General features: G+C 39.6%; 1 protein-coding gene across 2 annotated transcripts in view; it reads right to left on the reverse strand.

Moving 5' to 3' along the window:
- Positions 1 to 3,916: 3,916 nt before the first annotated feature.
- The window catches only part of ntm (neurotrimin), a gene marked incomplete at its 5' end in the record, with an annotated part of 377,639 nt that continues 357,168 nt past the window's right edge, over positions 3,917 to 24,387 (reverse strand). For both annotated transcript variants that reach the window (XM_080041575.1, XM_080041574.1), the window contains 6 exons: positions 3,917 to 4,127; positions 5,826 to 5,861; positions 8,186 to 8,337; positions 8,931 to 9,051; positions 10,762 to 10,890; positions 22,322 to 22,447. In XM_080041575.1, the coding sequence (XP_079897701.1) occupies positions 4,024 to 4,127; positions 5,826 to 5,861; positions 8,186 to 8,337; positions 8,931 to 9,051; positions 10,762 to 10,890; positions 22,322 to 22,447 (668 nt within the window). In that variant the 3' untranslated portion in view covers positions 3,917 to 4,023. The remainder of the gene's footprint in view (positions 4,128 to 5,825; positions 5,862 to 8,185; positions 8,338 to 8,930; positions 9,052 to 10,761; positions 10,891 to 22,321; positions 22,448 to 24,387) is intronic.

The raw sequence follows: 24,387 nt of genomic DNA on the forward strand, positions 1-24,387 counted from the left end.
TGTTTTTCTTCCTCAGTAATAATGTGCTTGTATTTGATAGGACTTTAAAAAAAAACAATACCGCAGTTATTAAGGACAAAGCAATAAACTGCTAAACATTCAGCTCTATGCACTGCCCTTTCAGACACCTGCAGAGTGCTGTGCTCTGCTCTCCATTGAGAAATAATATGGAAAATAAAGCAGTGTGGTATGTCAAGGGTTTCTGTGAAGGAGACACGGATGCACATCCACGACCAGATCTAAATATCACTTGAGGGCGTTAACTGCTATAGGATAATTAGGCAAATTGATGCTTAGAGGTAGTAAAAAAAAAGATAATAACAATGTGTGCTTGGCTTTTCTATCAAATAAATGTTAGGCAGAACTATTCAATAAACCGTCACACCTCAGTAGCATCTATGGCATGTGTGTGTGTGTGTGTGTGTGTGTGTGTTTGTGTATGTAACGAGATGAGTGTCTTTTTCCTAATTGATTGATAAAAGCTGTTATTAAGCAATGTGTTTTTTTCTCATTCGGCTCCCTTTCAACCATTCATGTGAACTCAAAGCAATGAGGCAGTGAATATCGTGTGAAGACTTGACAACAATCCCCTTCACGCAAAACCCTTCTGAAAGGATTCCAGTGCACAGACCTCCTTGGGAGGTGATGTGACTTCAGTTCATCTTTACATGTGATTCATCTTGTGGCAAAAATGACTGCGCTAAAACAGACGTGGGATCAGTGGTGCCATCCATCTGACCAGGACGGAATAATTACCATGTCATTTCCAAACATCAATGAGCCAGAGATTAATAATAGTATGCAGTCTCTCTCTCTCTTCACTCTCGCTCTCTTCCTGTCTTGTGAGTGTGAAAACAAACCATGATTAGCCTATATATCGGATTCAGCTGACGATTACCCTGATCAATTTAAATATGGGCCCTGTCTGTTGCATGTTATTTTGATTTGGATATTTTTTTCTTTTGATTAACTTCGAGGGGCACAAACCTTGTTATCCCCGATGGCCACTAAAGGGTTTAGTTCAGAAGAAAAAACCTAGTTGCACATGGATGATGGAATAATGCCTCGTTTCAACTGAGCAGCACAGTTTGGCTCGGCAGGGCACGGTAACCCTCGATCTGGTTTGCGTTTGCACTGCCAACAGTACCCTTACTTGGTAGGCGTGGGTTTATTCCGTGAGACCACAGCTGCGGTCTTAATGCGTCAGAGCCATTGTAGCAGTGTAGCCTGCTGATTTTTTAAATCAAGAGGAATCATGCAACACAATAAACAAAGAGCTGCGTGCCAACATTTGTCTCTAAACACAAGACTCTTCACTCTTGCAGAGGTGATTGTAATATGGCGGTTTAGATCTCACATGGAAATGATTCTATTGACCAATCAATGGACTGCTGTGTGCAGCTCCACCGCTTTGTGATGGCTTGGTACCCCGACGAAAGGGTGACAAAATTTACGTTACACGATTCCTTTATTTTGGTGCCCTTTCCAACTTTTGACAGTGGAAACGCAAATAAATGCATGCCGAGCCGCGCCAAACAGAACCGCACCACTTAGCTGGAAACAAGGCTTAAGACCACACCAGAGCTGAGGCAGGCAACGGGAAAAGAAAATCACAAACAGACTGGAGATCCTTGGTAAATTCGCTCTTTTCCTGTCAGGCTTGATCAATGTCAACTTAGATTGCAATAATCTATAAGTAACTATATGTGAAAAAACTCAATCACAGCGGTTAGTTCATAAGAAGCACAACATTGTCCCACCACAAAAAACACACACAAACACACGCTTAATTTCAAATAAATGCTCAATGTTTGTTGCTGTGCTAATGGAACCCTACACATCTTTAAGTGCTGCACAAAATCCAATGCTGCTGAGTGCAGCTGTCCTACTGTAGAAACCAACAGTCTTAGTGTTTACATCCTCAAAAACAAACCAACCTCCATTCATTTTTCAAGAGCGGTATGGATCTAAAAAAAAACATAGAAAACTTTCACATTACAATACCAGGCAGTAGCCTTAACCAATCTTGCTTTTTGTGTCGGTCACTCGGCTCTTTTCCACTGTTACGGGCGGAAACCTGAGTGTGGTCTGGCGGTTGTCGTGAATTGTATGCCAACAACAATAAGTGATGTGAAAAAGATTAGCTACTAGCTTTAATTCTTGCTGCCTTGTTGAGAGAGGTTTCTGATTGTTGCATAAAACCCTCACACTCACAACACAATAAGGTAACACAGATCTGCTATTTGCTTGCTGCCTCTGTCTGCAGTAAATAAATAAAACACAAGGATATGATTTTCTCATTTTTTTTCACATATCCTGTCTGTTCTGATAATGCAAGTAATGGATCAGCTTGCAAGAGCGTACTATACAGTAAGCATACAATACTTTCTTTTTTTTCCACTAAGAGCTGGGAATGGTGTGTTCAGGGGAGCATTTCACCATCATAAACCAAGTACTGTACAATTTGGTTTTAAAGGTATCTAGGATTTCAGATGTTTTTTTTTTTAAATTACCCCCAATGTTAAAGCTATAGTGCGTAGCCTTTTTTTCATATACTGTAGATATATTCAAGCTATTGTCAAATGAGTTGACACTAAGTTGATCAAGCCTATCAGCTCCACAAAAATGTATCCGCAATTCCCAGTATGACTGTGATTACAAACTGTTCTCATCCGGGACATTAGCACACAGGAAGAGATGTATTTTAAATCACAACTTAGAACATCTCAGTGTTCTGATTTGTAGACAAAGAGGACCCCAATAAGAGCACACACGTAATGTTTCAGTTGTTGATTCTACTGCTAAAAAGATCACCAAAAGCTTAGGTCATGAAGATGACCCAACAGTGTTTTTGTAATTACTCAGAATCCCTCCTGGTGGTGACAGAAGTTGCGCACTATAGCTTTAGACCCACATTAAAATACATCATTTGTATCCTCTTGTTTGTGAAGAAAATAGCACAATGGAACAATTGTCAATGTGTCTTTTTTGTGTTGAGAATGGAAAACTGCCAAAGTCTTTGGGTTATTGGTGTCAAAAAACATGCAAAAACTGTTTATTTTTCTATCAACATCATTAAAATGCGTGGTCTCTAACCCTCCAGTGTTGGTTTGAACATGAGAATTAACATTTAGTCAAATAACTGGGTTGTGTAGAAATGGCATGATGTACAAACAAGTAAGCAACAGCTTACTTTTACATTTGTCAGATGTCGACTCCAGTAAAACTGTCCCTTCATTTTTAACTACTTAATAATGACATAATTATTCTTGACACCTGTTGTGTGTACAACTGTACTGGTAAAGAAAAAAAAAGACAACAAACACATTAAAAACTAGGATATTTGTTCTTAATAATTACAACTTCATAGTTTCCCTTCTCAAAAAAATATTTAAAACTAAACATAATTGAAAAAATTAAATTAAAAGATTAGCGTAACACAACTGCAAGTATATTACTATAATTCAGAGAACACAAAACGCGTAAAGGTCAGACACAATTCTGCCTTCGACAACCAGACTGGATGATAATTATTATACAATAAAATATGATAATACCAGACTTTCATAAATTCCTTCCTGCTTAAATGTCTCAGTTTGACGTTGAGGTATTTAACATTTACCTCTCATATGTTATGTAAATGTGTCTTTCCTCGAGTCGAGATGAACAAGAAATGTGGTTCAAATTAAGATAAATCAATTTGTAAAGGAGATCCCACATGTACAAAATATCATTTTCCCGAGACACATACGTTAAAAAAAAAGACCAGAATAATATAATTTAGAAAGGAAAACATCCATCATAATTCCAGTAAATCGTGAAACATCTGTTACATCCTTGAAAAAAAAAAAAAAAAAAAAGTATTTATTTTTTTAAATGTTCTCATTTAGTGGGTCAACTTCATTATGTAGCAGGATACTTCAGTTTATGGTTCTGGTTGAAACAAAAAAAAACATACACGCACACACACACCCTCACACATACACAAACACACGAGGGACTTGTGTTCAAATCCATTCCTCTTCAAAATCTGAGCAGAAATGGCAGAAACACTATGAAGAGGAGCCAGGTGTGTGAGTGCATTCCCATCGCGCCGCCGCCGCTTCCATCCTGGACTGCTCTCGGTCCTAACAAGACAAGGAACAGCAAAGCCCATGTGGGTAAGTTTCACTGAACACTGAAGATGTTTTTCTTTTCATATGGTTCTAATGAAAATACATTATAGAAAGGAACAGTGTGTTATATCGAAGTATTTTGGTATTATCTGGCTACAGTGGCCTTCAAGGAAAAGAAGCATGAAACTAAAGATGGCATCATCCACCACTGCCTCAAGTCTTTTCTCTTCAACATCAGGTGAAGATTTGACTTATTTATTCTATAGTACTCATTTTGTCTGATGTAACAACTGGAATTGGAACATTTGTATAGATGTTAATGACGATAAACAAATTGAATTGTGAGTTTTTGTATCTTTACAGCCCTAATGTTTATATATGCAAAAGGCAGGTAAAGACGCACGACCGTCTTACTTTTATGACCTAATTTCCTGACAACTTAAAATGTCAGCTGTATTCTATCATATTGAATGCTCATTTATTAGGAGCACTGTACCATTTCCATGAGTCTACAGTTAAAAGATAAAACCATTTTATGATACAAAAAGGAATAACACTAGTTCATTGGTCTAATAATAATGTTTTTAATACTTTCATAAAGCTCTTTTTGGGTGTGAGGCGGCAAGTTCCCTAAATGGATGCTTTGTATGGGGATTGAGGACAAATTTTTAACTTTTTACTTTGAAGCTCGTAACACAATGACTACTAATTTCCACCGGATTTCCACGAGTTCACCAACGTTTCCTTTGGGGCATCTATCCAATTACTCTGCCACAGTGGATTATCCCTAATCCTGCATATGGCTAATTAGAATAATGACGTTCACTCCAAGTGAAAAATCAAATCCATTAATACAGTACAATGGTGACGAGTGGGGTTTGCTTACGAGATGCTTGCAAACCTCCAGTCACAAGGACGGGGCTGTTTATCTCTACACTGTCACCACAGCTCCTGAAGTTTGTGAGCGTGTGTTTTTTTTTGTATATTTCAAAATACAAGAAGCATTTTAGCCTGCAGTCAAATTCTCCAACGCTCTGTGTTTGCTTTCTTTCACTATTATCCGTGTGGGATGTAGACTACAGCTGGAATACAATAACTACATAGATGACATACACAAAACAACACACACACACACACACACACACACACACACACACACACACACACACACACACACACACACACACACACACACACACACACACACACACACACACACACACACACACACACACAAATGATGATAGTAAAAGAGGATGAATACTTACAGTGTCAAGACAGCATGCAAACAATCAAAATGAAGCCATGGCATACAGAGAGGCGGTTAGGGTTGCAGAGGAGAAAGATGAGACATAGTTAGCTGCAATGGCCATTTTCACAAAGATTGACATTTGACATCAATTTTTTTAATGGTGGCTTGCTTTGCCAGATCAAACATGCCTACCAAGCAACAGCTCAAACAGCTCACAAAGAGAACAGATAGTTGGAGTACAATAACACATACAGTACAGTACAATTTTTGACGTGACCAAAGAGCCCAGAAACGATCCGTCTATTCTTGTTAAGCCAGTGAGTCAAACCGGTGATATTGTAGACAAATGTCCACTTTGTGAAAATGGCGATGTTTTTTTTTTTTAATTTGCCAGCATGCGGTTAATACTTTCCATCCAAGACAGCTAAGCGTGCATGCTGGTACAGGATACTACTAACCTTGCAATAGCGTTGAGCTAGTGGGTTCAATTACCACTACACCAGGAGAACAAATGGAACAGAGCAAACAGAACAGCGACACGTCATTGACAACACTTTGTGAAAAGCATAAAAAGTAGGGCTGCTAAATGAACTGTTATATATAGTTGCTGCATACACATTGTTCAAACACTACTCAACTCCAAGGATGCTAACAGGCAAATAGACTGGTGGTGTCAGAAGTCCATTTCAAAGCTGAAACACTGCACTATCTTCATTTTGACAACCTATCATTGTTGATAAAGTGATAATCCAACAACATTCTTGACTTGATTGAAGTTTGGCGATGTGGTTATTTCTTTGGTTTGAAGCGACGGCGGACTATGATGAAGTGTGATGGACACAGTTGGATTTTAAAGGATGCCCACTGGCCTCGAGAAGGACTATTTCTGACAGGAGACATATACCATTGGTGACTTCATCATCTCTCATTCGGACAGAGATGACGGATAGATTGTTTCTCAGGACTTTCATCAGAAATGAGAGGAAGTAGAGAGAAAGAGCCACACTGCTTGGACATTAGTTGGCACCTGTTACAGAAGAAGAAGGAAGCCTCAGCCCAGCCACTGATGGGTATTAAAAGTTATTGTTGCCATTGAAGCCTAAATGGATGACCATTCTTAGAGCAAGGGCTGCTGTCCATAGTTACATTTTTATAAAGAATTGTATTATTGGATAATTATTCTGCCTTTCTAAATGTGTCTACAACCATAGAAAGTCAAGCCCATTGGCCTTATAATAATAATAATAATTGATAGGATTTGTATAGCGCTTTTTTTGGAGGTAACTCAACGATGCTTGACTCTAACATTACTTTTAGGGACTTTAAGGATCCCACTATTGTGTACTGGTATATCAAACTGAACATACCACCTGGAAGAGACTGCCTTTGTGGCTTTTTCGTGAAAGTGACTCGATGACCTAGAGGTTGTTCAGTTCATGTACATACACATCTAGAGACCTTCACGCTAAACTGATTAAATATTAAAAAGGGATATCATTGCTAAAAGCCACTGACTGGAGCAGTGGCTTTTAGCACAGACACTTTTTTCAAGTGACTGAGAGCACTCTTGTCAGCTCAGCTCTGATTCACAGTGCTTGTTCAAAAGCTTATCAAAATACAGAAAAAGCCACAGACACAATCAGTATGCAATAATTATGTTGCAGAGAGTTGGCTCCTGAACTACATACCCTGCCTGAAACAGTTCTGTGAAAGTGTTATAGTGACCTGAACAATTGAACTAAATCAGTGATGTACCTGAAGTGAGAGTGTCGGAATGTCTGAACAGAACAAAATGATTTGAATCAGCAAACTAATATGTTATTCATACCTCTAATGAAACTAATGTGGTAACACTGCCTTCACATTTACTGTATGCACAGAGATGCATGTCTGAAAGGGCTAAAGACCTTTTTTGTGCAATATATACTCCAAAGGAAATCACAACTAAAATGGTTTGGCATCAGAATTGACTCTTTATAGGAGAATAATTTGAGCAATCAGATCCCAAAAAAAGAAAAGACTACAGCATAAGAGTAGTTTAAGTTAATTAATTGTATTCTTCTTAAGCATGGGAGCCATCAGGATGTCAGGTGGCCGAGCCAGAAAATGACTCTAATCGCACTGTTGGCCAAAGGAGTGATTTTACTCATTTCGATATTAACATTAACAACCAAATCTGTGTATTTGTAAATTCAAATTCGATTTTTTTTAAAGACATGGTTCCTGCCTGAATTTTTACAATTAGTTTTAAACGAACCATTAATACGTATCCGTCTAGCCAATTTATTCAATAAAGATTCCATTTTGAAAGTGATGTCTGATAAAGATATTGAGACCACAGGGAGTAGATTTCCCTTGCCGGTATTGGAAACGCATGGAAGAATAGTTCATCTAAAATAATGTCTCTTTTAAATTCCAATCACAGGTGGATGTAATGTATGTGAACTGGTTAACACAACTCACAACTATTATAATGGGAAAAAATATAGTTTCTAAGTTATAATGGATGTGCTTTAATCTATTGTCTTATTCTAATAGTTTGAACCCAATGAACACATGTGCAAAAATCCAATCACATTAAAACAGGCATGTTTTTTCACCTTTACTAACCCTACTCTACACATACGGTGGTTGCCTTAACAAGAATATATAACTATCAAAGTTCAATCATACTGATATACAGACACAGAATAGAGAGTAGAACAACTCATTTGCGGGTTATAACTTTAATTGAAACACACTTAGCAGCTAGATAACAGGATCTTCATTTCACTTCATTTTCTGCAATGCTTTGAACGTGACAGTCTCCTGTACTCACCAAAGAGAAGGAAGTTCGTGTTTGAGCTGCCGAGTTTGTTGATGGCGACGCAGGTGTAGTTGCTGTAATCGGTGTCAGACACGTTCAGGAACGTCAGCTTCGACAGCGATCCAGAATTCATAATTTCCATGCCGTCGAAGCCGGTGAAGATCCTGGATGGGAGAGACAATTCATGTAAACAGACACGTCATGCAGCTAACCACGCCAATTATGTTCTTCTTTTAGAGGCACTTGCCAAATTACCCGTGGGCCTGAGTGCGGTAATACCAATTCTATTAATAATGAGGACCCATTTGCAGTCATTTCAAAGGTGGAGTAAGCAAATCTAAAGAATGCTTGTTGTCAAAATCATGAAATATCTCCTTAAAATCTAGTACCTGTCCGTCCTGTGTGTGCACTGAAAACACAATATGGTGTTAAAACACAGCCTATGCTCTCTAAACTGCTAGGTAAATAAAGGGAGTCCCACGGTGGCTAGCAACATGCCCGTTTACAGAGCCTAGGCTGTGTTCAGCGCACACAGCGTACGAACCGGTAGCGGATCGTGGGGAGGTTTTCACTGATTTTACCCAGAAAAAAGATAATTCAACCACAAGCATTCTCCAGAACTGCTTAATCCACCTTTAAATGTATGTCAATAACTGTGAAAAGTGATGGCAGCAGTAAGACATGCTTCTTCCTTCCTTCCTTCCTTTTTTTTTTTTTTTTTTTTTTTTTACCAATAGTTGAAATGCAAAACACATACCTTCTGTCATCTTTATACCACTCAAACTCTGCCTCGGGCACAGAGTCCGCCTCACACTCCAGCACTCCTACTTGGCCCATAGACACTCCGACATCTCTGCCCTCTGACACGGTGGGAGCGTCTACAAGCAAAGGCAAGCAAGCAACATATGAGAGCACTACAGGGATAGCAGGGGCTCAGTAGGACATTTGCTATACTCTTCATACAGCTCAACATCGGGGGCGGCCACTGTTTTTTTTTAGTGACTTCGGCTCTGGTAAGTAAATGTCCCCATTCAAAACCAATTCCTTATCAATTGGTTTAATCACGGAACCAAGCCAAACAGCTACATCAATACTTGTGACTATAAAACATTGTATTAAAAAAAAGGAAAAAATTAGAAAAAGGCAAAGATACAAGATTCTGTACATATTGTTTTATAATCAAATCCGCTGTGGAGAAAAATCTATGGGCATTTTTACTTTTAGAACCTCACTGTTATGTGCTCTATAGCTGTTATCTGAACCGTGGCCACCAAGCGAACAGGAATTAGGAATTTGAGTTATGTACAACACATAACCCTGGTAAAACTGCATAATTGTGCCGCTGTGTGATTGTAATTCGATACAATCCATTCTCCTTATCCCGCAGCTAAGACCCTTCACATTATTAAATAGATTTAACTGTGTAACTGCTTATTGGCTCCCAAAATTCTACCCATTTTGTTCCTGGGCTGTGTGGCTCGGAAACTGGCCTTTGAGGCATAACAACCTGGCCTATTCATCATGGCTGTCATATTTTCATTGTCTATTAATTTGCCGATTACTTCCTTGTGTAATCACTTGGACTATATAGAATTTCTGAATATAGAGAAAGAAAAGCGAATTTTTCATCAAAAGTCAAAAAGCTGAAGAGTTTCCTTTCAATTTAGCCAAAGAGAAGTAGCACTCTCATCACTTTTGTCATGTAGCACATTATAATTTAAGAGCTGTAACCATTTAAGCTTTAAATTATAAAAGTGTGGAAGATGTATTTCATGTCCCTCAATGTATCGAATAATCTAGCTACCTTCTATGTATTTATGGATATACACTTTGTGCGAGTTTTTCTTAAAATCTGGAGGCGTTTGACACGGAAGGGGCTTCAACTAATTACTTCATACTCCAGCGAGTACATTTGATTCAGTGGAGCAAAAGATCCCATAGGGAAACAAATGCAAAAAACAGAGTATGCCAAATTGATTTAAAAGTATGAATAAAACAGTAAAACATTGTACTGCAAGCAGAGTCATATCTATGTCTTCTTCTATAGTAGTTTTTTCCCACTGCAATTTAGATAAATGCTTCCACCAGGGTCAATACATGAATAATCTGGGAAATATTGTTTTAAGCTGCAATATATTCATTTTTTAAAACTGTTATCAGCGGAATTTAACATACGAATGACCACAAATACTTTTCCAATTAGTAGGGCTACATCTAATTACTCCTGTCATAGGTTGTTATCGTGATTATTTGCTTTTAATGAACCAATGAATCAGGATAAGATGATAAGCATAAGTGCGAATTCCCCACAGCCTGACCCAACGATCTTCAAATGAGCTTACTTTTCTGGCCAACTTCTCATTGGTATTCAGTTTACAATGGCATGAGTCAGAGTTTTCAAAAATGCAAAAGGTTTCATATTTGAGAATCTGGAATCAGACAATACCCAGCACCTCTGCTTGACACATGATATGAATGGTGAATCAAATCAGCTGATTTATTAAAATGTTTTACTGCTGCTAATAGACTAGTTGATCCAAAGACTAAATAGTTTAGCACTTAAATACTACGGGAAGCAGTGGACTCACAGTTGACAGTGATGTCGACGGTCTGGCTGTCTGTGTCGATATCGTTGACAGCTGTGCACTCGTACGTCCCTGCTCGCTGTCTGGAGATAGATGGGATTTCCAGGTACTCATCGTCCGAGGCCAGGTCTCCTATCAAAGGTCACGTGCACACGCACACACGCACACACACACACACACACACACACACACACACACACACACACACACACACACACACACACACACACACACACACACACACAAAGTGGCAGAAAGTGGAGATGGTCATTCAGAGTTAATGCGACAAGTCAACAGCTGTGGCCTCAATTGTCATTTTCCACACTGGCTGTCTGCCTGTGTGGTCTCTGAGAAGGGATTTGCCACACTGGAGCACTGAGAGAGAAAAAAGGAGCACGGAGCTGATAGAGGTAATTGTTACAATGGTAATTCATCTACTTCACAATTTTGATTTGTGTTAAAAGAAAGTGATGTCATGCAGTTCACTCACAATGAGTCTGTTATGTTATATTACTTAAGAATATCTTTGTTAAAAACTATAGTGTGTAACTTCTGTCACCCCCATGAGGAATTCTGAGTAATTACAACAACATTGTCTGCGCATTTACATGAGGTAAGGCTTCAGTGATCACACATGGATTTTATTCCTTCTGCTGTAAGTCAGGTTTTTTTTCTTAGCAATAGAATCAACAACTGAAACATTTCGTTGGATTTTTTCTGATCTGCACTAGTGTCAGGAGAGGAGGGGGGTGAAAACCAGTCTGTAAACGCTGCCATACTGAGAAATACAGAGAGTTTTGTGGAGCTGATATAGACTTGATCAACTTTGTGTCAACTCGTTTGACAATGGCTTGAATGGAACCGACATTCATTCTATATGAAAACGTTACGCACTGTAGCTTTAATACTGACAAAACAACACAAAGAGAAAAGAGTGAAGCGCAGATCTAACTGCAGGGGGGCGGGGGCGACACATCCTATTACCTCATGTAGCAAGCTGATCTGTAATGACACTCAACATTCACACATACATGTTTGTCCCACAACAGGTACAAGTACATATCCTGATGTGCGCCCAATTCTGTCTCTGTCTCTCATGCTTCTCATTCTTTCTTTCAACAAAAATGAACCAATGTTTGCGCTAGGTGACATTTCTCGGAGGGTGTTGCAACACTTGGTGATCATCAGTGCTTTGTTCAGCCCCCGCTCATTATCACCTGACTCCCTTTTATATTCAACTAATTTTGTAATGTGTCTCTTAAAGGGATATTTAAGCATAATTTAAGTGTGGTTGTATGAGGTACTCATGCATTAGTTACATTATGGAGATGGCATTCTGGGCATTCATTATAATGTGTTTGGGGGAGATGTCGCTGTGGTGGGAGTCGGCATTGTACTGTTGCAGAGGGGACAAACAGAAACCACATGTATACATTTATAAATGCCTACCTAAAACAAACACATTTTATATCAATTGTACGCTAAATGTAAGATTTTTTCTCACTTTTCGTCAAGCGTACAGTTCGGTTATTGTATTAATACACCAAACGAGTTGCCGCAAGAATACATAGGCTTGAAAAAAGTGCAAAAATGAGTGGCAGTCTGGCTGTTCGGCATTTATATATGTTTACAACTGAGTGTCCCCAGAACTCTCAAAGTGACTGTGTGATTGCCATCCCCATAGGTAAAGTACAAAGTATACAGAAGTACCTCATACAACTCCACTTCAATAATACTGAACTCTCCATGCAAGATTCTGAGCACAGCAAGACTAATGCTGGTGAAAATGCCAGCACTGCTTGTTTCAATTTGACACGCTTGGCAGAACAGCTTAATACAGCACTCAACGTGCAGAAACAAAAAGGTGTAATTTACTTCAAGCCTCCTCCCTAGATGTTGGTACAGGTGACAGTTATGAATTGCACATGGATTCACTTTGCTGCATGGGTTTCCTGCGCATTATTGAATTGCACCTGGGAAGGGGTTGTTATGGAGAGAGGTCCTACACACACACACACACACAACACACACACACACACACACTGATCACCTGTCAAGGAGCATCAAGAGGACTCATATAGGTGTGCAAGGTTCCACTCTGTTCCCGTTCTGCCATGCTTTCTCTCTCAAAGGAGGACACAGTGTTTTGCACAATAGAGACCAAACTGTCAGTTAAAGCCATACTGGGATCCTCGGAGGAGAGTTAATCAAGACAAGCCTGCCAGCTGACACCTGTTCTCAAAGTCCTCACATCCGGCGTCAAGTGTATTTGTGGCAGGTAGCTAGCTTCACAATAGCAGCATAAAAGCAGGTTGACACTGATTCAATGTCTCATGACACAACAACAATAAGTACATGAACAACCTGGTAAGACTATTATATGTGGAACAAAGCTGTACAGATGTATTGCATAGAACACGGCTTGAGGATGCATGGGTACAGTAGATGTATACAGATGAGTGGCTCATTCTCGCAGCCCTGCAGTATTAGAAAAGTATGATTTAGTGGTGATTGGCCACATGCCTTGCTGTGCACACAATGGCACTCTTTGCAGCTTTTAATTGTTCACAGGCTGTCATATGTCTCACAAACAAACATCGGTGACAGTTAAAGTGACAGGCCAAAAAAAAACTGACCGGTCACACATACACATGTATGTTTTGAATACCGAAGTGTTGGAAGACTGTTGATTGGCACACACTGTGCACATTACATGACTTTGGCCATGAGCGTGTTAAAGCCAAACCTTAAACAGTTTTATTATTGTAACCTTGATGATGACAAAGGGTTCTTAGCCTTAGCGAAGCAGCCACAGGTTGTGCCAGATTGTCTTCATGTGTTGCTGCTGTCAGTTTGACCAGCAGTCACCCAGCTGTGAGGGAAGCCATCGTTAACAGAATATACTGTACACTATGTGCCTAACAGCGAGGTTTATCTTCATACTAGGTGGAGGACACACGCTGTCTTAGCAGAACCAAAGAGTTCAAAGTACCCTTCAAAAGCTACTACACAGCACTATCCAAGCTCTGAAAAAAACACACAAAAAGAAGCCCCTCATTATATCAGCATTACATTCAAAAAGCTTAGTGTTCTCAAAGAACAATCCGATTTACAGCATGACTTTAACACATTCTTCAAAAAAAATCCACATAGGCCAAAGCATATTTTTTCCCTAACTCTGCATGTGAGCTGCCTTCCTGATTTCAGACAGTTTCTTGAAAAAGCTACACAGCACTATCTAAGCTATGAAAAGACACATAAAAGAACCCCCCGCATTATACCAGCATTACATTGAAATACTGTAGCTTTGTGTTCAGAGAACAAAACAATGTACAGCATGATTCCTATTCTTTTTACAAATTCTTCAAAACGATTCCACATAGGGCAAAGCATATTTTTTGTCCTAACTCGACTACAAGTAAGCTGAAAAGTGGAACTGCTGGGGTTCGAGACCAAGTCATTAGTGAGATAGTAAGCGTGTCCTGCAGTGTGCCATCAAAAGTGACATTGGCAGGACATAGGGGGGAGACTAGACAGGAGAGCTCGGGAGAAGAAAGCACAAAGAGAGAGAGGGAAAGGGGAGTCTCGGCAGAGGCCGGCTATAGGAGATAATGTAGCCTTTCCCTGTGTCCCCGAAATGCCATTCTCAAACTCAAGGGCAAAGGAAGAAAAGGGGGTAGAGAAAATGGAAAAAGGGAACGGTGCATTTGTGTGCAGGGCAAAGGGAAGAACGTTGGTAGAAAATACAGGGGAGCAGATGCTTGAGGGATATAAGCATTTAAGGAGTGGTGGGAGCGTGAAGGGGGGGGGGGGATATGGTGAAGGTAGGATTTAAATTGATGAATCCAAGCTGTGGGCCATGGAAGGAGATGGAAGCAGACTGGGCCGGACAGGAGTTATTAACAGACAGAGAGAGAGAGAAAGAGAGAGAGAGAGAGAGAGAGAGAGAGAGAGAGAGACAGAAGAGAGACAGAGAGACAGAGAGAGAGAGTGGGAGTGAATGGACATGGTGTTACCAGTGTTGTCTTGAGAGAATGGTATTAGTCAACAAGTGAAACGTGTTGAAGCTGTAGAGGGCGATAAAGCATTTGTGACTCTGAACAAAAACACTTATTTAAAGCCTTGTTTGACCTGGTTTAAAATAGTACAAATCAATTTATGATATCAAAGTTTGAGTGTCTTAATACGCCTTGACAAACATCTGATTGTAAATAAAAGGTTCATAAATATTATAAAACTTGGTTAAACAGTACTCTCTGTATAGGACTGTGTCAGTGTGGCTGTATCAATTGGTCTCCATGGCAACATTCATCGTTTTTAAAGAACATTAGGGCAGAAAAACTGCTATGATTGGTTTAAACTACTTATTGTGTCATAAGAACCAGAGCATAGCCCGCCTTCTCTAAACGGACTATCTGTTATAGTTATTAAACCAAAATGACAATATCTTTAATTTGGTATCCATACATATGCCTAACTCTTTCCAGATGATAACTATCAAGCAACAAACTCCCCAAATGACACAGTGAGAAGGATTTTGTTGATTTGGCTTTACGGGGGCTTTAAAATGTGTCCGATTACACAATGAAGGAGGGAACAGGCTGCTGGTGCACTGCAACGTGATTCTGAAACTGTGCCACTGTTGCTGCCACCGTGCAAGGTAAATACAGTATATAGATATTGAAATTGTTCCCCACTCATTGTCAGCCCTCGGCATATGGAATGTGTTAATGTGCCAGGCCTCCTTTGATGCATCATCCCCCTTTGAAGGAAACAAACATAAAAGGGGTGAGCGGAAAAAGAAAAAAAATTATCAAATAGAAAATACAGCAGCACATGGTTCTACCTATCAGCGCAATGCAATATGGCAGCTTTACTTCTACTGAAAAGGTTTTGCCAGCGAGGAGAATCTGTTGTGACAGAACGGTTTTAAGATTTGACCCGTTAAAAAGAAAGCGCATATTCCTTAAGCGTACAGAGCAAAGAGAAAACCACGGCTGCTTTTCAATCTCAAAGGCCACACACACAACCTTTTCGTAGAAGCGGTGTAAGGGAAGGACGCAGGTTGTGAGGCAAAGCAGTGAAGAATGTGCACAATGTACTATAAAACATCTAAAGCAAAAGAAAAACAAACACACGGCTCTCTAGTGAATTGAAAAATGTGTTGACAACCCAATCCAATGAACTGATTCAGTGAGATAGAGCTTGATTGGTCTGTACATCATTGATGAATCTTCTGTTGTGAAGGCAACCATTCCAACTAGTATATGGTTTAAATGCGGTTTGTAATGTGTTAGTGTTACAGTCTTAGTGTTACAGTCTACCTGTAAAAGGGGATAAACTATTACCCAAAACACCTACAAAACATTGTAGTTTTTCCTTTACGGCAATACAAAAAAAAAATCCCATTTCTCAAGCTCATATTTAATTGTTTCATATTTCCACATACAGCAATGTGCAAACGTCCGCCAGATAACATAAACATGTGTAGTGATAACTCGACATTGCAGTCTTTGCCTGTTGATTACTTACATTAAAATACACATGTTTTGGCAATTTCTTCTCAGAAATGTTGGAATAAATATGCAAATTTGGTGATCTCTAACTGATTGTGTAAATGTGCATCTTTTAAAAAAATCTAAAATCTACATATTGGATAAAGCCAGAGTTTAAATCTTTATTTTGTGATTACATCATATCAGAGTCCACAGCTTGTAGTGAACACATTTTGGAAACAGCTTTTTTTCATTTTATAAATCAACAAATAACATGGTCAGGGCTAAACAATTGACAAAATAATGTTTAGCCTGGAGTGTCTCGCCTTAATAGCCTACGCAAGGACTCCCACACTGTATGCTGAATGAGGAATGGTCAAAACAGGATCTTCGACCCCTTAGTTCCACTAATATCATCTTGCACTCTAGTAAAATAATGTCTCTGCCAGAAACAATAGCAAACAACAGAAATCAAACAAACACTGAAATGTATTTAATACTAAAACACATTTTCACGTAAGAAGGTGCCAACATTAGCATTGCTATGAATGTGCAAAATGCCATTAATAATGTTTTTTCTTTCAACTTCAAAACAGTGAAAACGGGATCAATCTACAATAGCAAACCCCACCGACGCTGTCCAAGCAACCAGGCTTGAGCATCTGGAAAAAAACTTTTACTGCTGCCAGGCCGAATTCAATCATGTGCATGTTCATTCCAGGCTGCCTTAATGCACCGCGCCACACCAGGGCTGACAGAAATTGTGCAGTCAGGTTGTGTGTGTGTGTGGTCTGTGGGAGATAGGCCTACCGCAGATCACTTTTGATCCGCCACACAAGCCCCCTAAAGCCATCTATCTATCAGAGGTGAGGGGGGAGCTGGGTCATGGCTGTGTGAGGGCCTCGGCTTCAGCCTGGAATCATCAATCTTTATGCATGCACGCACGCACGCACACACGCTCGCACACACTCACACACACACACACACACACGCACACACAGACACACGCAGACACACACATATACAGACACACGCAGATGCACACATACACACACACATGCAGACGCACACACAGGATCTTTATTTATTTATTTAATTTAATTTAATCTTTTTTAACACCCTGAAGTGCTTGCAATAGCTTGGCTCATACAGGATGGCCCCAGGGCTGGAGGGGAGAAAATGTTTTTTTTTCTCTGCAGCTAGGAGATACTGGGACTGGGACAGGGGTTTGAACTACAGCAAGTACTAGGACATATGCTGCTCTCTCTCTCTCTCTCTCTCTCTCTCTCTCTGCCTGACTCAGGGTGACAGCTGTGCTGTGGGACACGGTGTATTCCCTACACCAAGCTTGCTTATCAGGCCGTCACTCTAATGCTGGATTTGAGACTGATAAGGAAAAAGGTAACAACAAAAAAACTGTCGGTTAGAATTTAGCACGTTGAAAGCAAACAGTACGCAGAGGAAAAACAACCAACAAAAACAAAGAAATGAGACTAAATCACTGCTGCCTTTTATCTTGCATGGGTTGTGGGGAATCAAAAGGACTGCTTCTCATGCTTTACACTTTACATTTTCATCCCACAGCCAATAGACAACCCTCCAATTGCAGTTTTGTTGGTGCCTGCAAAAATAAAAAAGATCTTCACCATGAATTTAAATGTCCTTTTCCAAGATATGGATTTCCTTTTTAAACAGATAAATAAACATAAGCCACCAGCTACTGCATGCATTTTGATGATGAGTGCTGAGATGAGCGTTGAATAAAGGATGCAGGCTTTGAAATGAAGCCGCTGCTGTGCTGGGAAAATGGCTGGTTTTACATAGAGACTCTCAATCAGTTTGGAGTTTGGGAAAAAATCCCGACTAGGTGGAAGTGTAGCCACATGATACACACACACACACTCACACACATGCGCACACACACACACATGTGCACACACACACACACACACACACACACACACACACACACACACACACACACACACACACACACACACACACACACACACACACACACACACACACACAATGGTAAAAATAGCATGTAAAAGCTCAGACGCTTCAAAAGAGATGCAAATGAATGTGATTTAAACCACATTGTGTCAGAAATACACTACAGGTACCCTAGAGTGGTTAGTCGCCAACCTCCATAATTACAGTTTAGTCCACTTTTATTATATACAGTATATATGTAAGGGATAATGTATAGTGAATGTGACATTCAAAGTAATGTTGACTTTGTTTTGGAGAAGTAGAAGCCCTAACTGTTTGTAGACACACACACGCACGCACGCACGCACGCACGCACGCACGCACGCACGCACGCACGCACGCACGCACGCACGCACGCACGCACGCACGCACGCACGCACGCACGCACGCACGCACGCACGCACGCACACACACACACACACACACACACACACACACACACACACACACACACACACACACACACACACACACACACACACACACACAATACATATAGTATATCAAAAATAGTTTTCAGCCCATGTGTGGTGGATTAAAACTTTAGGCTTTCGGCCTGTAGGTGAATCAGCTTCCTCAGTCTCCACATCCAGGTGTATTTATAGGAAATGATATCATACTGCACTGTAGGTAGGTGAGGTCTGACAGGGAAACAGCTCTGTCATTCACACCGGGGCCCGGAGGTTAAAGCAGCAAGTCAAACAACCACCTGTTGGATTACAGTTAATGAGATTTCACACCAATAGTTCCCACAGATAGTGTGTGTGCTTCAGTCCCATGCCTCCCCCCCCTCTCCCACCCACCCCCCTCTGTGGCACAGCAGTCAATTCAGACCTTTCCCCTCTCTCTGTCTAACTCACCATTTCACTATTTGCCTAATTAAAAGTACACATTACAAAAGGATAGGTAGTCTGCTCACTCCCATTTAAAACCTTTGTTTCCGGTGCAGTAAGCCAATTCAATGCATTGTCATATCGAAAAGTGATAACCATCCTCTGTCGCGTATTGATTGGATGTTGAAGAGAAAAATCAAATGTGCAGCCTTTCCTAATTAGGCTTTTTTTTTTTTACTTTCCTATACTCTCAGCTACATATGAGTACTAAAATGGAATAAAAGTCACCATTTAAACGTAATATATCCATTTACGTGTAATTGCCAATGGACATGATACCATCTATTGGAAATTCAAATAATGATTATGGAAGGTTCTGTTTTTTTCTCTGTAATACTATGAACAACTTACACTTCCTGGCTCAGAAATGCAATGGTAATTTGTGACACTGTCAAATTTTTGCTGGCAGCCATAATACAGAAAGTAGATACAGTCAACCAGCAGGTCACTGCAATCGGTGAACCACTTCTCACGTCATTGATTAGGCCTTTTAGAAATACCAAGTCCGGTCAATGTAATGACTACACTGTTGATATATTCTGTATTTTCAGAGTACTAGAAAATGTGTTTGAGTGGCCGTTTAAAGATAGGACAACATATTGCACATAATGGAAAGTGACAGAAATGGAAACAACACTTAAATCATGGCTTTTTTCCTCACCTATCCACTCCTGGCAGGTCGGTACATGAAGTGAGTGTGAATTATGGATGGTTGGTTTGGGTAAATTAGATTATTATCAGGTCATGACATATTGCAAGTTATTGCATTGTGCTAATTTTCTAGAGGCTGATATCATACAGTGAGTGTGTGAAGTGCACCTTAATGAATTCAGTGCAAGCCAATGGTTTCTAATGCACAAATGCATGGTTTGTTTATCCACACAAAGCAGCAAGCCAAAATTATCCAGAGATAAAATGTATCACCACCACTCAATGAGTCAGCAGCCCCCACCCCTCTGATTCACTGTCATCTGCTGTGTGAATATATAACACAATGTGATCATGGTATGAATTTCAAACAATAATTTGACAATAACATCACATAGTAGGTATCAACAGAAGTTGGCCCTTTACACCAAACATACAGCAGTGTGTGTGTGTGTGTGTGGGGGGGGGGGGGGGGTTGTCATATATTCAATGCCCTTTCATAGGTCGGTACCTGGACCTGCCATGAATATCTACCGTGTTTACATCCAGTGATTAACATTAGAGGTTAATCACTGGTTGTTAGGATCAGCAAAAAAGGCAGCAGGGTTGAGCTGACCATCCATCTCCTAAAGAAAAGATCAGTCAAAGCGGGACTGCCTGCTCAGTATGTGGTACTGTGAAAAAAGTCATATTTTGCTTACATGCATGATGTAGCAGATGTCACTGCTTGGGAACATTACTTTTAGTTGGAAGCCACAGTTAACAATTCATTTAAAATAAATGGTGCAGGTAATTTGTTGTTCTTTGAATATAGGTGAGTAAATAAAGGCCGGTGATGCATGTTCTTAGACATTCAACAACTGCTGTAAAATATTCTAGGGGGAAACACTGTTGTGTTGTGAACAGAAGATAACGGCAAAGGTGAGAATAGTGCTGGGGTTGCATTATTGTAAAGAATAAGTGTATTTATAATATATTTTGTCTCTCTTTATTTGGAATTAGGTAGTAATTATCTAGAGTCTGTTTTGAGAATGACAAGTATACTAGTGCTACATGTTTGTGTCTGTCTGAAGAACTTCATCCTCAACTTAGTATTCTGGGCATTCAGCAGCACTCTAGAAATCTGAGACAAAGATGAACAATATACCCCCTAACACTCACTCATTAAACATGCAGTTCACACAGTAAGTTGTATTGGTTACTAGAAAACTGTATGCCACTCAAACCACAGTGTAGGCAATGTCGAAAAGCTTTCGGAACTATACGAAATGTGTAACACAACATAACATCACCAGTTTATGCAATTATTTCTGAAAAGATTGATGTTAAAAACAATGTAAGTAATCAACTGGCAAAGTTTCACGATAACACATTAAACATGTCACCCTATTCACCTCCCTTTAAAACCAAAACATTACAATAAAGCAGTCTAAAAACACCAGTAATCACTGTCCCAGTCTCTTCGAAACTGCACACACAATTATGTATGCACACAAGCATGACGCATTTCACAAATAGGAGCCAATTAATGCCTCCCGTCCTTGCTTATCTCCTCACAGACAGGTCAGTCACACTTGTGTCATATTAAAATTTCAATTCCCACATCAAAAGGGACAGCGTAGATGAAAGCAGGAGGAACTCTGACTTTTAAATGCAATTCATCATGAATGCTTGAACATCCGTAATGAATAAGTGATGTGCAACGCACTGAAATATATATATATAAAAAAGCTTGGTTTCAACAATTGGTTTCCTCCAGTCTTTTAGTGAGGAATAATGGAATTAATGCCATTGAGCATCCACAACTAATCCCATTTTAGGCATACTTAACGTTGCATGCTTGTATATTCACTGTGTTAATATTCTCTGCATTAATCCTGTCATTCAAAGGGGCCGAATTCCACACTTACACACATCCTTATTATCCTAATTGATTAGTCCAATATCAGCAGGGTCAGTTTGTTGTTTCCCCTTGAACAATTAGGTTGTAATGATGATGTGGAGAGCAGGTAATGATAGGCAATAAGTGGAGCGGGAAATCCACCAAGGGTCAATACAAAGTCAGAGATGAACTGATAAATACAGAGGGATGAACGCACAGGGAATGCGATACATAAAAGAACAAACAATCTGTAGCTAATTAAAGCCATAGTGCGTAACTTATTGTATATAAATAAATGTTGGTTACATTAAAGCCATCGCCAAACGAGTTGACACAAAGTTGATTAAGCCTATTCGCGTCACTAAATTATCTCTGTATGTCTGAGTATGGCAGCGTTTACAAACTGGTATCGCCCCCTGACACTGGCACAGGAGCTCAGAAAAAAATACTAAGAACACCCTAGGAAATGTTTCGGTTGTTGAAAAAAACCTGGATGTACAGCAGAAGGTATGAAATCCATACACGATCAACCAAAAGCTTCTCTCATGTATACATATGTGCCGACAGTGTTGTTGTAATTACTCAGAATACCTCATGGGGGCGACATAAGTGACTCACTATAATAATTTATTTTCAGACAAACAAAGTACCTGAAGGCGAGATGAGTTTCCAGCTGATGGAAGGCTCTGGTTTGCCGCTGGCTTGGCACATCAGGGTGACGTTGGAGCCTTCGTTTACCACGATGTCTCTTGACAAGTTGATGATTTTCGGCGGTACTGTGAACGCAAACAACACATTTATATTTAACAAAGGGTGAAGGGGGAAATAAAAAGAACATTCTATAACGATATAACACTTCAAGCTGTTTTGACTTGTCGTGAGAAGAAGCTTTCTGCACGTGGCAACAATTGCAGATGGCCTTTTGAGGTTGTTAAGACAGAAAGCCTGTGTGTCGAGTTTGACAGGAGTGGGCATTTACCAGTCTAAAGAGGAGACACAATGATTATGAAAAGTGATGGATCAAGTATTTACCAAACCTAACCTGAAGTTTGGATAACAAATGTCATTCTATATTGGCTTGAATACATTTTTAACTTAAAAAAAGAAGCTCTGACTGGGATGCTGCTCGCAAGTGAGAGACGTCAAGGAATATTTAGTTTGAATATTTTGTATCGGTGCTTTGTTGTTGTTTTTTCATTGTGACAGATGCCACACAAACGGTTTTGATTAATTCATTTGAAAATATGGATGAATACATGTACTGCACAGTTTTGTGGAAGAATGGCAGTGGATAATTAATATCCACACACTGAACAATGTCATGTGTTTCAAGCTTGAATTAATTTCTTATGAAGTCAAAATAAATGGTTTGATTGTTTTTTTATATGTGTACGGTAGGAATCTATCATCTGTTATTTGTGTTTTTACTATTTGTATTGTTATTTTATACCAGGTTGCCTTTTTTTAAGAAATCGGCACACACAGCTAACTCTGGCTTATGTACATCATCCTGTCTGTTTTGTATCTATATGAATTGGCCTCTGGGAACTTTTCCTGGTGTAAACACAGACTACACCTTCAGTGTACTGTTCTCAGGTAAAAGAAAAAAAAAAGTGTGGGCGAGGGAGAGGTTGAGATTTTCAGGAGCGAGTTCCTCTGGGAAATGCTTTTGCAGCACAAGCTCAACTTTGGCATTCTGCTGCACATGTGAAAGTGTCATGCCTGTTTGGCTGCGGGGAATTATAGATGAGTGTCTGTGTGTAGGGGGGAAATGAATCCTATTTTGGAAGTGCAGTTCAAATTGGGTACGACAAAGAAAAAAAGTGTCAGACACATTCACTTATAAGAGGATCCCCATCTATTTTCCCACTGAGGGATGTGTAGAAAAAAAATCAAATTAATAATGCAAGCACTTCAGCATCAGCGCAATTGTTTTTGAACATAAATATATGAATTATACCCCTACAACAAAACAGATTTCTTTCAAACTCAAGTGAACTCAGTATCCTCTTATGCAGCACACAAATCAATAAAGGGAAATTATATGTATATGACAATGGAATCACTGTCATCTTTAATTCACACTACTCTGTGAAATAAACAGGTATTCCCAATGGACACGTCAATATTGTTGTTAATGAGGTTTGAATCCAACAAGCAGAGAGAGAGTGAGATATGTCCTTCCCTGCCTCACTACAGTGGAAATTAAGTATGCAACTGGATAGCAAACTCTACTATTATGAAGCGTTTGGGGCTCATAAAGACGTTTCAACATACACAATTATACGTGTGGTACAGTTCAGGGTTTAACTTATCATGTGGTCACTGGGGGTTGGAAAGCTTAAAACTATATGATGCCAGAGTCAAGGGATGCTAAATAAGCTTTGTAAGTGCTAATGTGGATTGTACTTGGGATAAAAGGTACAATTTGTGTCACAGTAGTGTATTCATCTAATATACTATTCTAATTATTACACTTTTTTTTTCATCAAATTAAATGAATTACATAGCTTATTAATAATGTTTTGAGAAGAAATACATACAATTTTTCCCTGATGGTTGTTTCTAACACTAGCTCATGCATGGGGTCTCCAGGGACCCCGTTGGTAGTCCATGAATGTTACATAGTTTGGTAGGATGAGGGTTAAGGAACCTGCAGAGAATGCCTATTAGAGCCAGGAGTTTCAGCTTGTTTATCCGTCTAGCCCACAACTTA

Source organism: Ammodytes marinus (genome assembly GCF_949987685.1).
Source record: "Ammodytes marinus genome assembly, chromosome: 14".
Taxonomy (NCBI): Eukaryota; Metazoa; Chordata; class Actinopteri; order Uranoscopiformes; family Ammodytidae; genus Ammodytes; species Ammodytes marinus.